General features: G+C 38.2%; 1 protein-coding gene across 1 annotated transcript; it reads right to left on the reverse strand.

Moving 5' to 3' along the window:
* Positions 1 to 10,498: 10,498 nt before the first annotated feature.
* LOC149823044 (oxygen-evolving enhancer protein 3-2, chloroplastic-like) lies at positions 10,499 to 13,064 on the reverse strand. The gene is made up of 3 exons (XM_089980516.1): positions 12,632 to 13,064; positions 11,349 to 11,644; positions 10,499 to 10,705 (listed from the first exon to the last, which is right to left on the reverse strand). The coding sequence occupies exons 1-3, from the start codon at positions 12,948 to 12,950 to the stop codon at positions 10,607 to 10,609; spliced, it is 714 nt and encodes a 237-aa protein (XP_089836642.1). The 5' UTR covers positions 12,951 to 13,064; the 3' UTR covers positions 10,499 to 10,606.
* Between the last annotated feature and the right edge of the window lie 1,927 nt (positions 13,065 to 14,991).

Below are 14,991 nucleotides of genomic sequence, written 5' to 3' on the forward strand. Positions count from 1 at the left end.
TAGCGACAAACAGTATCTGTCACCAGTTCTGTCGCTAAGGTGCGTCAAAATAACGAATGGCAACATCCATCGCAAGGCCGTCGTTACTATACGACGACTTTGGTTTAGCGACAAAATTATATTTTTCGCTAATCCGCCGCTATATATAACACTAATAGTACTTAGCGATGGATATTTTTGTCGCTAATCTGTTGCAAACAAGGAAAAAAAATTAAAAAATATATTTGAAAATTAAATATCGAGAAAAAATTTCTCGTGATACAATTTATATTTCCTCTACAATTTATATTTCCTGTGAATAAAAAACAAAGAACACATCAAAATACATATAAAAGGAAACTAAAACAATTAATCCATCCACTTTAAAATTCGTAAGTTCTAATTATTTATAATTCAACATTTACATTTTTTAATAAAAAAGAAGGTAGAACAAATTTAACCCATGAATCTAATCATCGCCAAGATTTTGTGCGTCCTCTTGTTCATTGCCTTGATCTGTCCCTTCAGCTCCACTACGCTGATTATCGCCACCAACCTACACAAAAAAAGAAAGGTCAGTACTGATAAACAAAATATATTGAAATAAGTTATACTCTATTTGTGATTCTATTATCCTCTTATGTGTTCTAAGGCAGTAAAAAAACTATATATGTGATTTTATCATGCTCAAATTTGGTCTAAGGCAGTAAAAAAACTGTATATGTGATTCTATCATGCTCATATGTGTTCATAAGGCAGTAAAAAAACTTATATGTGATTCAATCATGCTCCTATGTGCTCTAAGGCAAACAAAAAAACTGTATATGTGATTCTATCATGCTCATATGTGCTCTAAGGTAGTAAAAAAACTTTATATGTGACTCAATCATGCTCATATGTGTTCTAAGGCAGTAACAAAAATGTATATGTGATTCTATCATGCTCATATGTGTTCTTAAGGCAGTAAAAAAAACTTATATGTGATTCAATCATGCTCATATGTGCTCTAAGGCAATAAAAAAAATGTATATGTGATTATATCATACTCATATGTGTTGTAAGGCAGGCAAAAAACTATATATGTGATTATATCATGCTCATATGTGCTCTAAGGTAGTCCAAAAAATTGTATATGTGATTATATTATGCCCATATGTGTTCTAAGCCAGGCAAAAAACTGTATATGTGATTATATCATGCTCATATGTGCTCTAAGGTAGTCCAAAAAGTTGTATATGTGATTCTATCATGCTCATATATGTTCTAAGGCAGTCAAAAAACTGTATATGTGATTTTATCATACTCATATGTGCTCTAAGGTAGTAAAAAAAATATGTGATTGTATCATGCTTATATGTGTTCTAAGGCAGACAAAAAAAATGTATATGTGATTCTACCATGCTCATATGTGTTCTAAGGCAGTTAAAAAACTTTATATGTGATTCAGTCATGCTCATATGTATTTTAAAGGCAGTAAAAAAAATGTTTTCGTGATTCTATCATGCTCATATGTGTTCAAAGGCAATAAAAAAATTGCATATGTGATTCTATCATGCTCATATGTGTTCTAAGGCAGTAAAAAAACTGTATATGTGATTCTATCGTGCTCATATGTGTTCAAAGGCAGTAAAACTAATATACTGAAATATTATATAAAAGTTCAGTATTGATAAACAAAATATACTGAAATAAATTATATCCAATGCACCTAAGTTAAGGCAATCAAAGTTATAGGAAATCTAACGACATGCAATATATAACATGAAACTTTCATACCTGAGAGGCACCTGCAATCGAAGTACCCTTGTTCTGTATAAAACTGGTCAACTCATCTCGAAGAATGTCGGCAATTGTTTCATGAAAGTAGTCACGCATTGTGTCCTTAACGATCTTGCGTACATCATCACCGGAAAAAATAGGGCACTTGGAGCTGATGTCGACGGGAGAAATATGTGAGTCGTAATTAGAGGAAGCAACGACTGGTGAGGTGTTCATATTACTCCCAAACCCGAACATACGACCATTTTTGGGTTCACCTGCTGCAGTCACCCATGCTGCATGATCAAATGATGGATGTTGAGTAGAGTCATTGCCATATCGCTCTACCATCTGTTGCTTATATGCCTCCTACAAAATAATGTTTACAGTATGCATTAATAATGAAGAATTATAATTTTTATGATAACTTGTATATTATAATGATTATTAATACAATAAATACATATTGTTGTCATTCTCGCCTTCTCTAATACGAACGCTCTCGTGGTGTTACGTTTATGTGTTTCAACAAACACATCCTTATATGGTACAATGCCTCCTTTTTCTGTTTTCTGTGAAGTGAAATGATAAAAGATTTAGTTAACAGGTTTGCAACAATACTTATAAAATTGACAATATATATATATTGACGAGTTACCATTTTCTTCAGGTGGCTCCCAAAAGTCCTAGATCCACCTGTGTGTAGATGGACTTCGGGCATTTTCGCTCAATTTTGTGCAACCTTCGCTGAGCGATTTCGAAATGCATTTATCGCCCACTTGTTGTACATTCCCTCCCAATAATCTCTCCTGATAGTAATAGGGCCATGGCCCTTCTACTGTAGTGGATCATCTATTCCTCCAGATGTTTTCTTTGATGCAGTCTTCATATTGTGCAGCATGTCTGCAAATCGATTGACAACCACCTTCTGCCATACCTTCCTTGCATCATGTTCCTCCATCGTAGTCGCGAAGCGATTCGAAGCCTGTATATATTTTCAGAAAGTTAGTAGACATGACTATAACAAAAAATTAAATATGAAACACATTAACTATGATGGATGATTGTATATCATGAATAAGGACCACAATCTGTCTATCACCTCTTTTGGGTACTCTTTCCATTAAGCGACCAGTTCTGGTAGATGTTGAAGAAGTGAATTCCTAATATCGTGTACTACTTCTTGTGGCTTAAACCTCGTGCTGCACATAAATTGGTATACAGTAAATATCAATATACAATATTTATAATATATGCAATAAGTGGAAACGAAATACTTACGGTCGATTATCGATATACAATATTCGAACGAGTCTTCTTATGCCAGACTGAGAAGACTCTCTATTCTGTGTTGCCTCCTGACTTGTATGATCAACTGGTATAGGTGGGTCATGTACAGGCGAAACATCATCTATAAAAAAAATACGTTAAAAATTCTTAAAATGCGTATTTCAACTAATCAAACATCCAATTAGTTAAATGATATACCTATCAAAGGAGCCCATGAAGATGAAGGTTGAGCCTGACTACTACTGGATGAACGACCACTGTAAGCTCCATGAACCATATTCTAACGAATAAAAAATGACATGCAATACATTCAAATTGTTTCAAATCATTCACATTAATGCAATATATTCAAATAATTCAACTACCAGTATTGCAATACATTCAAATCATTCACATCAAGTATTGCAATACATTCAAATAATTCAAATCATTCACATCAAGTATTGCAATACATTCAAATAATTTAAATCATTCACATCAAGTATTGCAATACATTCAAATAGAGGTTTGTATTACAAGATTTTGCTCACTAGCTTGAGAATTCTTCCTCATCACTTGTTTGACTTTCATATTCTTCTTCTTCTTCATCTTCTTCTTCTTTATTGTTTGCCTATCCACTTGGTATATCATTTGGATCACATTCTTCTATAAATGTTTCATCTACCAATGGAGATATGACATGCATATCATGCGCAACATCATGATCATAAGAGAAGTCATAGATATCATCTGATTGATAGTAATCACTTTCTTCAGTCAACTTGTCTTCTTGTAACTGATCATACTCAGGGTATAGTTTGGACTTCACCTTGCAAACTGCCCACCATTCGTTTCTATCTGACTTTTTTGTACTCGGATATGAAGTATAATAAACTTGTTGAGCTTGCGAGGCTAATATGAATGGTTCATATGTTCCAAACCTTGATTTATGATTCACCTCCATAATGCCTAAGGCTTTGTCGACTCTTGTTACAGTTGGATCAAACCAATGACATCTGAATAAGTTACCTTATTATTTATGCCTAAGTAAGTTAACTCCATTATTTCCTCTATAACACCGTAATAATTATGTTCATTTCACCGTAGCTGCTACCCTTGACACACACGCCACTATTCATCGTTGATTTGTTTATACCGTAATCTTTTGTATGGAATCGATAACTTACCCGTTATAACATTGCACAACTTTGGTCGGACCATTTTATAAATCACATATTCCTTGATCTTTAACATCATCATGGCGGACCTACACACAAATATAAACAATGATTATGATCATGACCAATTAAGTAACTTAGTGTTGTTTACAAGTACATAATTTATGTGAGCATCCTTACCAACTGTTTCAACCACTCCACAAACTTAGTTTCACGTTCTTTTTATACTTCTGAATCAATGAGATGTGAAACTTCTCTTTGCAACTCCAGATCAAATCGTCTGCAAACCACAAATACTTATATTACCGAACCATGTATGCATGTATAGAACATAAAAGGATTTGGAATTGTGTTGTGTCTATATATACTTACTCGATGTATGGGTCGATCGCTGAACAATTAAAAAGAATATAGATGTGTGATGTGTCTTGCTCTCAATCTGTCAAGAGTCTTGATCGGCAACTACAAAATGTATGCCCAAGTGTTTGAAATATTGACAGCTTGTCAGCTACAGTTACTTGTTCTCCATCATCGTTACGAGGCGGGCATGTGTAACATGTTGGAATGTGAGGTTCAAAGTACATAGATGAGAAATTTGAAATCTCTTCTAAAGTGTATGCCTCACAAATAGAGCCTTCTACTTTTGCTTTATTATGAACGTTTTTTTTTAGGTCAAACATGCATCTGTCAAAAATATACATTTCAAATTTGAAATATCTGTCATTGAAGAGGCAAATATAAGAAAACATATACCTTTCAAATGGGTACATCTATTGATGTTGCACAGGACCACCAACCCTTAGTTAATATGGCAAATGTATGATCAAATGTTCCATAACATCGAAAAATGCTGACGGAAAAATCTTTTCTAGCAGACAAACAGTAGTGATGACAGAGTCCTCGAGATTCTTTACACTAGATACTACGACTTCTGATGCACACAATATTCTAAAAAAACTACTCAACTCAGACAATACCCTCCATATAGGTTTGTCTAACATATCATGGAATGCTAGGGGTATCAATCATTGCATAAAGATATGACAATCATGGCTCTTCAACCCATATAACTGTCCATCGTCAATCTTCACAACCCGAGCAATGTTAGAGACATATCCATCTAAAAATCTCAATTGTCTCAACCATTGACGTACCTGCTTTATTTGATCAGGTCCAAGCACGTACCTTGCCTTTGGTTTCAGTACTTTGTCATTATACTCTTTGAGTTTCAATTCTGGTCTTTTACATATTACTTTTAAATCCATACGGGCCTTCGGATTATCCTTTGTTTTCCCTTTAACATTCATTATTGTATTGAACACATTATCAAACACATTTTTCTCCACATGCATCACATCCAAATTATGTCGTATTAATAGGGTCGGCCAATATGGTAGTTCCCAAAAAATAGATTTCTTTGTCCAATTGTGATCCTTCCCAAATCCACAGAAGGGTGTAGGACTGCAGACATTTGTTAATACATCTGGAAAGTATCGTAATCTTCTTAGAATCTCTATGCCAGACAATCTTGTGGATGGATCTTCCATTTCAGTTGTGCCTGCTCTAAACACATTCTTTTATCGTCGAAACGGATAGTCGCTGAGTACAAATCGATGATGACACTCAAACCAGCAAGGCTTCCTTCCATGCGTCAATCTAAAAGCTTTGGAATCCTCCATGCAGTACGGACATGCTAACCTCCCATGTGTGCTTCAACCAGATAGGATACCATTTGCAGGGAAGTCACTGATTGTCCATAGAACAACGACTTTCATATTGAAATTTTATTTTTTGTGGGCATCATACGTAGTAACACCGTCATCCCACAGTACTTTTAGTTCATCAATCAATGTCCTTAAATATACATCAAGATTTTGGCCATGTGAGGTAGGACCAGGGATCAATATAGTCAAGAAAAGATTTGGACACTTCATACACAAGCTTGGTGGAAGGTTGTATGGAGTTACAAATACTGGTCAGCATGAGTATGGAGTTGATCTACCCACAAATGGATTAAATCCATCTGTACATAGACCGAGTCTAACATTTCTCACTTTCATTGCGAAGTTCTGATGAGTAGGATCAAAGTGCTTCCAAGCTTCTGCGTCAACATGATGCGTGATCTTGTCTTCATCATGTCGAACTTTATTTGCATGACATCTCATGTGTTTAGTTGTCCTTGAAGACATATACAATCGTTGCAATCTAGGAGTGATAGAAAAGTAGCAGAGCGACTTGTATGAAACTTCTTTTAATCTCGTGCTACCATTGCCTCTTGTCTTTGGCTTGAACAGAGGATGCCCACATGATGGGCATGATCTGTTGTTTTCCTGATCCTTGAAATACAATATGCAGTGATTTGGACAAGCATCTATCTTTTTATACTCCATACCTAGAGCGTTGATCATAACCTTCGCATGATAGAAATTTTGTGGCAATTTCTCATCTTTAGGCAACATACTCTTCACAATCAGGCACAAACGATCAAAACATGATTGACTCAAATTATACTCAGACTTTAAATTCATTAGTTGAAGAACTGCAGACAAGATAATGTGACTTTCGCAACCATTCCAAAGTGGCTCATCAGTATCTCTAAGTAAATCATAAAATGTACTAGCTGCATCGTTTGGTGATTCTTCATCTACTACAGCTGTTACATCATTAGGACCCATAGCAGAACCTAGTTCTGTTCCTGCGGCATCAAATATCAAATCCATATATTGATTATCGTGCAAAACATTCACACGTGCATTAAAATTCTTTCTAAATTATTCACCATGAAACGTCCAATTCTGATAATCGCTCACAAAACCCTTCCTGTATGTATGATGTCTAACACCATGAGGTTCTACAAATCGATTGTTCTTATAAATCTTGCAGGGACACCTAATCTGACATGTAGGATCCACGGTACTGACACTTGCCGTTGCAAATTCAATAAAACTGTCAACATCATCCATATATTCGTACGATAACTCATTGTCAACTATCCTACGGTACATCTATTCACGGTTTGCAGTCATTTTGTCGTATGCTGTTATGAATAGTATCTTAACCAGTTAAAAGAGAATCATCAAAATGTTATGATAATGAAAATATCAAATTTATCATGCAATATATGATGTCATACAATCACAAGAATTATGATGCGTGCATTGATAACTTAATATTTTTATGTGCAAACTATTCATAAAACTATACATTCACTTGAAGCATGCTTTCATTATACAATTTCACATGTAAGTAATAAACAAATTGAAAGTAACCACATGCAAGCATGTATACATTCACATTCAACATTGCAATACATCAAAAACATTCATATCAAAAAATATGTCAAACATGTACCTGCAGCAAACACACTCCAATATCCTGCTAACTACTACCATGCCTAGCATGGAATCCGTACTCCAAAAATAATAACACTTCTATTCTCATACATTTAAATCATGCTCAGCATGATCTCCAAACTCCAACAAAACAATCCTAGATATCAACAACTAAGTAAGTGTGTGAACAGTAAAGTGTTGCATCCAATAAATTAAATAACATGTGATGTGCTTGCATCACGTACTCACCATGGGTATTTACCCAATTTGCATTGATTTTGTAAGTTACTTACCACGGGTGGCGGGGCACGAGCGGGATCCGTTAAGAAATCTGCAAGAGACAATGTGTTAAAATGAAGTCACCCTCTGCTGAAATGAAAAAATCTTGCATTGGCCTTTTATCTAAAAAATGCGGCCCTTCCAAAAGTCGGGCTTTGGTGCACGTATTAGCTCTAACTTTACTAGAATAATCCGAGTAGCAGGAACTATCAAACAAACTATAACTGATTTAATGAGTCATTCGCAGTTTCACAGAACGATGCAGTGTGGCCTGCCAAACCGCATGTCAAGCTCTCTGGCAAGATGCACAAGGAACCTTGCAGTAGAGCTGTCAGCACCGAGTAGGGACACGATTCCGCTACGGCAAAGAGAGAGCAAACACAGAGATCCCAAAAAGCACACACCGTGCACACGGGTATGAGCACGATGGAGGCGTTGAGAAGCCGAGCACCCAAGCACCTAGTGGCAAATTAGGGGGGCGACCCCCTGCCAGAAAACCAAGGGGGGCGACCCCCTGCCGGGAAAACCAAAGAGGAAGGGGGCGCCCCCCATCCGGAAAAGCATTGGGGTGCCCCCCTACCGGAAAAGTAGGGGGACGACCCCCTGCCGGAAAAGCAGGGGGGCGACCCACCTGCCGAAAACGCAGGGGGCGACCCCCCTGCCGAAAAAACCAAAGAGGCAGGGGGTTCCCCCCATCCGAAAAGGCATTGGGGCGCCCCCCTGCCGAAAAAGAAGGAGGGCGACCCCCTGCCGGAAAAGCAGGGGGGCGACCCACCTGCCGAAAACGCAGGGGGGCGACCCCCCTGCCGAAAAAAACCAAAGAGGCAGGGGGCGCCTCCCATCCGGAAAGGCATTGGGGCGCCCTCCTGCTGGAAAAGCAGGGGCGACCCCCCTGCCATTTACAAATCGATTACCTGAGCGTAGTCGAGCGGTGGGCGTCTGACGGGGAGCGGCGGGAGGCTTACGGGGAGCGTCGGCCAATGGGTGACAGTCGGTGGGGGTCGAGGAGAGGCGAACGGGCAGGATAGTGCGGCGGGAGGGAGAGGGCGGCGGGTGGGAGCAGCAAAACAGGAAAGAGAAAGAGGGCTTTGGTTAGGAATTTACGCGACATTTAACAACGGATTTAGTGACAACCTAATTTCGTCGCAAAGCCGTCGTATATTTACATAACTACTTAGCGACGGAAATATTCTGTCGCTAACTGTGTCGCTAGATAGCGACGACAACTGTCCCTCACCAAATCCATCGCTAAATTGCACGGTTATTACAACCAAACCTTCCGTCGCTAATTTGCGATGGATTGTGCGACGGAAGCTATTTTGTTGCTAAAATCTGTAATATTTATGAAAATAGCGACGAATTTGTTTCTCCTGTTAATCCGTCGCTAATTCGCGACAGAACAATTCCGTCGCAAACGTCCATCGTTAATTTCATATTTTCTTGTAGTGTTAGGATTTCACTCACACTGGTTTGGACTCTGGAGAACCATGGATGGTTGATAACCATCATGGTTAGGATGTAGCATGAACCATACCGAGATTGAGAGCTTGACCTCCCGGCTAGCTATCGGTGGGGTTCCCGTGATAGTTCACTGCAGTGCCTGGTAGTTCGGGGACCACTGAGAGTGTATGGTTCATTGTCTGACTAACATATAGAATTGGAGTGTTCTATGGGATTGCTACGCCCATAGACAACTATTACCGGTATAGCCAATTTAGTGGTAGTTGTGTGAAAGAGAGTATTTGAGAATGATAATTAGGGTAATTAAAATATACAAACACTTATGATGCATCGAGAACTAAACTAAGACTAGGGGCTTAGAGTCCACTACAGTTGTAAGTTAATTGTTTATTTACTTATAATCATTTCTTACTGGGTTGTAGACTCACCTCTATTTTTGTTTAATTATAATTATAGGTTCCAGACATTAGAATAGTCAGCTTGTAGGCACCTTTTCCCTTCTTCAGTAAAGCATTGGTATATTTTACTTTTCTTGTCATTGAATAAGATGTATTTGTTTTCTTTTGTTATGAATGATGAATAATTGTAAGAAAGAATTGATTTATGAGAATAAAATAAAAAGTTTTTTTTAGCCACGTTTTCTCTGTGTAAGCTTTGCACTCTTCCCTCTGGGAAGTAATACCAATCGAACTCGGACTCCTGAGGTCTCAGATCGAGGTGTTACACTCAAAACCAGCTTTCATGTTATATGACCTAGGGGCTCTTCAATATCCAGTGATACGTGAACATGTTTTAGCTAGTTGGTGATGTGTCACAGAGAAACATTTTTTTTGTCACTCTTTGTGTTATCATCACAGTTCAATTTTAGAGCAATCACATGGTACTACACTGCTGTATTGTGGTTACTGATAAGATAAAACAAGATTTCTCATTGTCCTCAGCCAAGCTACAGTTTTCCAGTATTTCTTACTTGTTTGACTTAATGGCAAAGGACTGGCTCTCAATCTTAAAAAGGCAGCTTCCCATTTGGCATTGCTTCTATACAAATTGTTTGATTAAGGGCTAATTTGTGTGTCACCAGTTCCAGGTAAAAATGATACTTTCTACTTGTTCTTGGCATATGTATATGGAAATTTGATGTTTTGCTCTAGGAAGGATTCAGAAATTGATATTTCCACTTATGCCATTTGTTCTTTTTTTACTGAAATTTGGAAACAAACTTGATATGCAAAATCATCTCCATTGGAAACTTAAGTCTTCAGAAGGTACCATTGCATTAATGGACTGATGGGCTTTGATGTTTTAGACAGAAGCCAAATAGCTGCATGTTACAAAACAGAATAAATGAATCTAGCCTAGCTTAGCAAGAACATCGTTAAGTGCAGTGACGGTCTCTGCATAGTATTTCTCTGCTTCTGGGGAGCTCTTTATCTTGGCTGCATGATCCAGCTGACCAACAAACAGATAAACATGCATCAATAAATTTAAACTGCAAAAATCACATATTAATGTTCTAAATAGGATTTTTTCTCTGTATATAAAAATTGGTTTAGTAAATCAGAGAATTTGGAGTGCATGCTACAAAAGACAGGCCAGGATAACCACCAATAACTAAAGTTGCTTGATTGGCCTGCAAACAAAGCCTTAGTTCAGTGTGACTTAGTTATCCTCAAGTTATTACACTGCTGAGACATTTTTTGACTGCCACTTGAATAGGCTTGGACGGGACGAAGTCGATTGCTTTTGCTCAGAAAACTTATTCTGGTTAAGCATATATTTAGATGAAAAAGTTCATTATCATCATGACTGTTGGTCCCATGCCAAGTAAACAAGACGAAACTGCACAAAATGTCTCAGAATTTCTACCACAGTGACTTGGTATATGAACCAGGGCATGTCATGCTGCAGTTGCAAATAGTCAATTATGCTGACAATTCAAACTTCACCTAGGAGCACCATCTAGATAATGTATCCCTTGCTGCTTTTAATAGAGGTAAAGCACCTCATCCTTATGGCTTGAAGTTTGATTGCACTAATTCACTTACAGAAAATAATGTAAAACAAAAGCAGAGGTTAAGAAGGATGAGTTTACATTGTCGATCGTGGCGAAGAGTTTTCCTGTGAGTTCTTTCAGGCTCTTCTTCTCGTCCTTTGGCTTCGCAGCAATGACAGTGTTGAGATCATAGCGGAGATAAGACACCTTGAGACGGAGATCATTCATCACATAAGGCCAGGCCTTCTTGTCAATCAAGCTCTTGATGCCAAGAATGTCTTTCGCTGATTCCTTTGCTCGCTTTGCAGCCTCAACTGGAGTGAGTGGCTGGAGATAGAAACGGTTCTTCAAAGGCAATATCAGGTCCCTTGCCTCATCAGAGTTTAGAGTTCCAGCTGCATGATTGCAAAAATGACGTTTTAAACTGCAATTTGGTTGACACACACACACACACACACACACACACACACACACACACACACACACACACACATATATATATATATATAACCAACAATGCAAAACAAAGAAAAACATGTACTGGCAGATTTGAAGAATCATACATATATCTCATGCATTTTTAAGTAAATTGGACCATATTGATATCTTTAACATGGTTTATTTTCCATGGAGTATGTTTCAATTCAACAAAATTAAATAGTATAATATATATTAAATAAGAAGACGTATGGTTCAGATTGCATCAAAATGTAACTATTAAAAGATAACCTTTTGCATCCAAATTACTAGATCTGAAACTTGATTTCCACTAAATATGTAGGATGAGTTGAAAACGATAAGGGGATAGGCTTTTTCCTACCCCTTTAAATAGTAGTGGAGAGAGAGAGAGAGGGCTGTCATAAATCTATCAATAAAATCCAATCTTAAATGAAAATGCACAAATAGATGTGATTCTACTCTTTGATACAGTTGTCCGCACCAGGGAGTTATCTATGTATTTTGGCACATTAAAACATATTCTCTTGGTGGGACCCACCAAAAACTATAAATCTCCATCATTAATTGGATGACCTTTATCACGAGCGTGCTTGCAATCATCTTTGGAGGGCGCTAAGAATCCAAATTTCCTAGATTTCAAAAAAATCCTAAAATACCACTGGGAATACTAAGTAATTAAGAAAATTCAAGCTTTTGATGGCATTCAAACATACCATCAACTTCATTTCAGCTTATACAATATCAAAGAAATGCAATTGCCATGAACTGATCTTCTTCATCTTCTCAAGCAACGACATTGCCAAAATATATAAAAAAGAAGTAAAATGGCTCAATTGCACTTGTTAATTTCAGGAAAACCGATCTGAAGCATCACAAGACTAATCAAATTATCGAAATCAGTGGACAAGAATTCGGAAACTTACGCAATCCCCCGGAAGGTGGTGGAGGAGGCCCCACTTTGATCGACTTAGCCTCCGCGAGCACCGGCTTGACGAAGGACCCGGCAGCGACTCCAGCAGCCAGGAAGCTGAGGACAGCTCGGCGGCTGCTCTGAGCCACGGCTTCAGACTCCACTGGAGCCTGCTGAGCTCTAATCGGAACAAATGCCGACCCGCTCACAGCTACGTGGCTACCGCCGGTGGCTCGTGTCATCCGGCTCGAGCCGCTTAGCTGGTGGCTCCCGTCAAGAACTGCTTGGGAAGCACCACGTAGGCCAGCCATTGAAGCCATTGCATGAGCCATCCTCCTATGCTTCCTCAAGCTCACAGAGCTCTTCCTGTAACACTGTGAGTAGAAAGCTGTGGTTTATGTGCAGTTGGTGTTTTCTCCCTCGATGCAATATTTTGTTTGTGTGATGGAAGTTGCTCTGGGCAGTGGTCGGTCCCTTATCTGCCCGTTGGTTGGGATAACGTGGGAACCACTCATGAGGTGATATGTGTCACGTCATTAAAAGAATAACTGGGCCACCTAGATTAGGTTTCACAAGAGGTAGCCAATGGCAGTGTACGGGTGGCAATGAATTGGGTTGGATCTGGATCATGAATGATCCAACCCAGCCCATGTTAGGGTTGGGTTATCAATCATCTTCAGTTGTCTGATTTATATGACAAAGTCTATTCCGATCCTAAGGTGGTGGTGTTGGATGTACCACTCATCCAAAAAGTTGGGAATAAACAGCAAATTATTCCAACTTGTCTCAGTTTTCAGAATAAGTGGGTGTGCACAGAGCATAGTTACTGGATGCTTATTGCTATATGGCGTTTCGGAAGTAAGAAGCTAAAGGAGGGGAAACTTTAGCTAACCCTCTTCCAAATTACGGAAACTAGATTTCCTTTAGTGAGAAGCTTGCTTTCTTTCCTAAATCAACTCTTTGGCCGTTTCTCTCTCGCTTCTTGTCACTTTCCACTCGCTTCCTCCTAACTTCTGTTTTCTATATTGAAAAATAATAAAAATTTTTATAACAAGCTTACATGTTGGTTTTATATGCTTTTACACTTGGATTCTTGTCATTTCTTATTTACCACTATGTAATTTACTGCATGTAAATTACTTTAATTACATAGTTTACCCTCATGTTTTTACTTAAGTACATTAGTATAATTAAAGATATGTATGAAGGAGTAGTAACCAATGTCCGCACTTGTGGAGGGGTGACAACCAATTTTCCTATAACGGTTGGGTTACATCAAGGATCTGCTTTAAGCCCTTTCCTATTTGCTATAGTGATGGATGAGCTTAAGAGATCAATTCAAGAAAATGTGTCGTGGTGTATGTTGTTTGCTGATGATATTGTTTTGATTGATGAGTCTAGAGTTGGGGTTAATGCTAAGTTAGAATTATGGAGACAGACATTGGAAGGAAGATGTTTTAAGTTGAGTAAGAGTAAGACAAAATACATGGAATGTCGATTTAGTAAGCAACGAAATAGAGATGGGAGTGTAGTGAAGCTTGGTGAGCAAGAAATACTGGTGGATGATTCTTTCAAATATTTGGGATCTATCATTCAAAAGTATTGAGAAATTGATGGAGATGTAAATCATAGGATAAAGGTTGGGTGGATGAAATGGAAGAGTGCAACTGGAGTGTTGTGCGATCGTAGAATGCCATTGCGGTTGAAGGGAAAGTTTTATAGGACGACTAATAGGCCCGCTTTACTATATGGTACGGAATGTTGGGCTGCCAAGAGACATCATATTCAAAAAATGAGTGTAGCTGAGATGCGTATGCTGAGATGGATGTGTGAAAATACAATAAAAGATAAGATTCGGAACGAGGAGATACATAAGAAGGTAGGCGTTGCACCCATTGAAAATAAGATGAGAGAGAATCATTTACGGTGGTTTGGACATATTTGACGAAGGCCTAATGATGCTCCAGTTAGAAGGATGGAGAAATGTGAAAATATATTAGTTAAAAGAGGTTGGGGTAGGCCTAGGAAGACATGGATGGAGGTGATAGGAAAGGATATGAATGCTTTGAACCTCACCGAGGACATGGCATTGGATAGAAATGAATGGAGGAGAAGGATTCATGTGGAAGACCCAGAATGATTTTCTTTGTTGGTTCATATCGCCGACCCCAATTGTTTTGGGATGAAGGCGTAGTTGTTGTTGTTGTACCCTCATGTTTTTACTTACCGTTGTAGAGTTACCTTCTTCATTTTCACCTCTTCTGTAACTCAGGAAAGTCGATCCTGATAGACATCAAATGTTGTTATGTATTCTAGATATCATCCCAACAGGATTCAAGGGATAAATATATCATCAAAAGAGACTATATATAC

Source organism: Nuphar pumila, chromosome 11, assembly GCF_984573655.1.
Source record: "Nuphar pumila chromosome 11, dmNupPumi1.hap1.1, whole genome shotgun sequence".
In the NCBI taxonomy this organism is placed as follows: domain Eukaryota; kingdom Viridiplantae; phylum Streptophyta; class Magnoliopsida; order Nymphaeales; family Nymphaeaceae; genus Nuphar; species Nuphar pumila.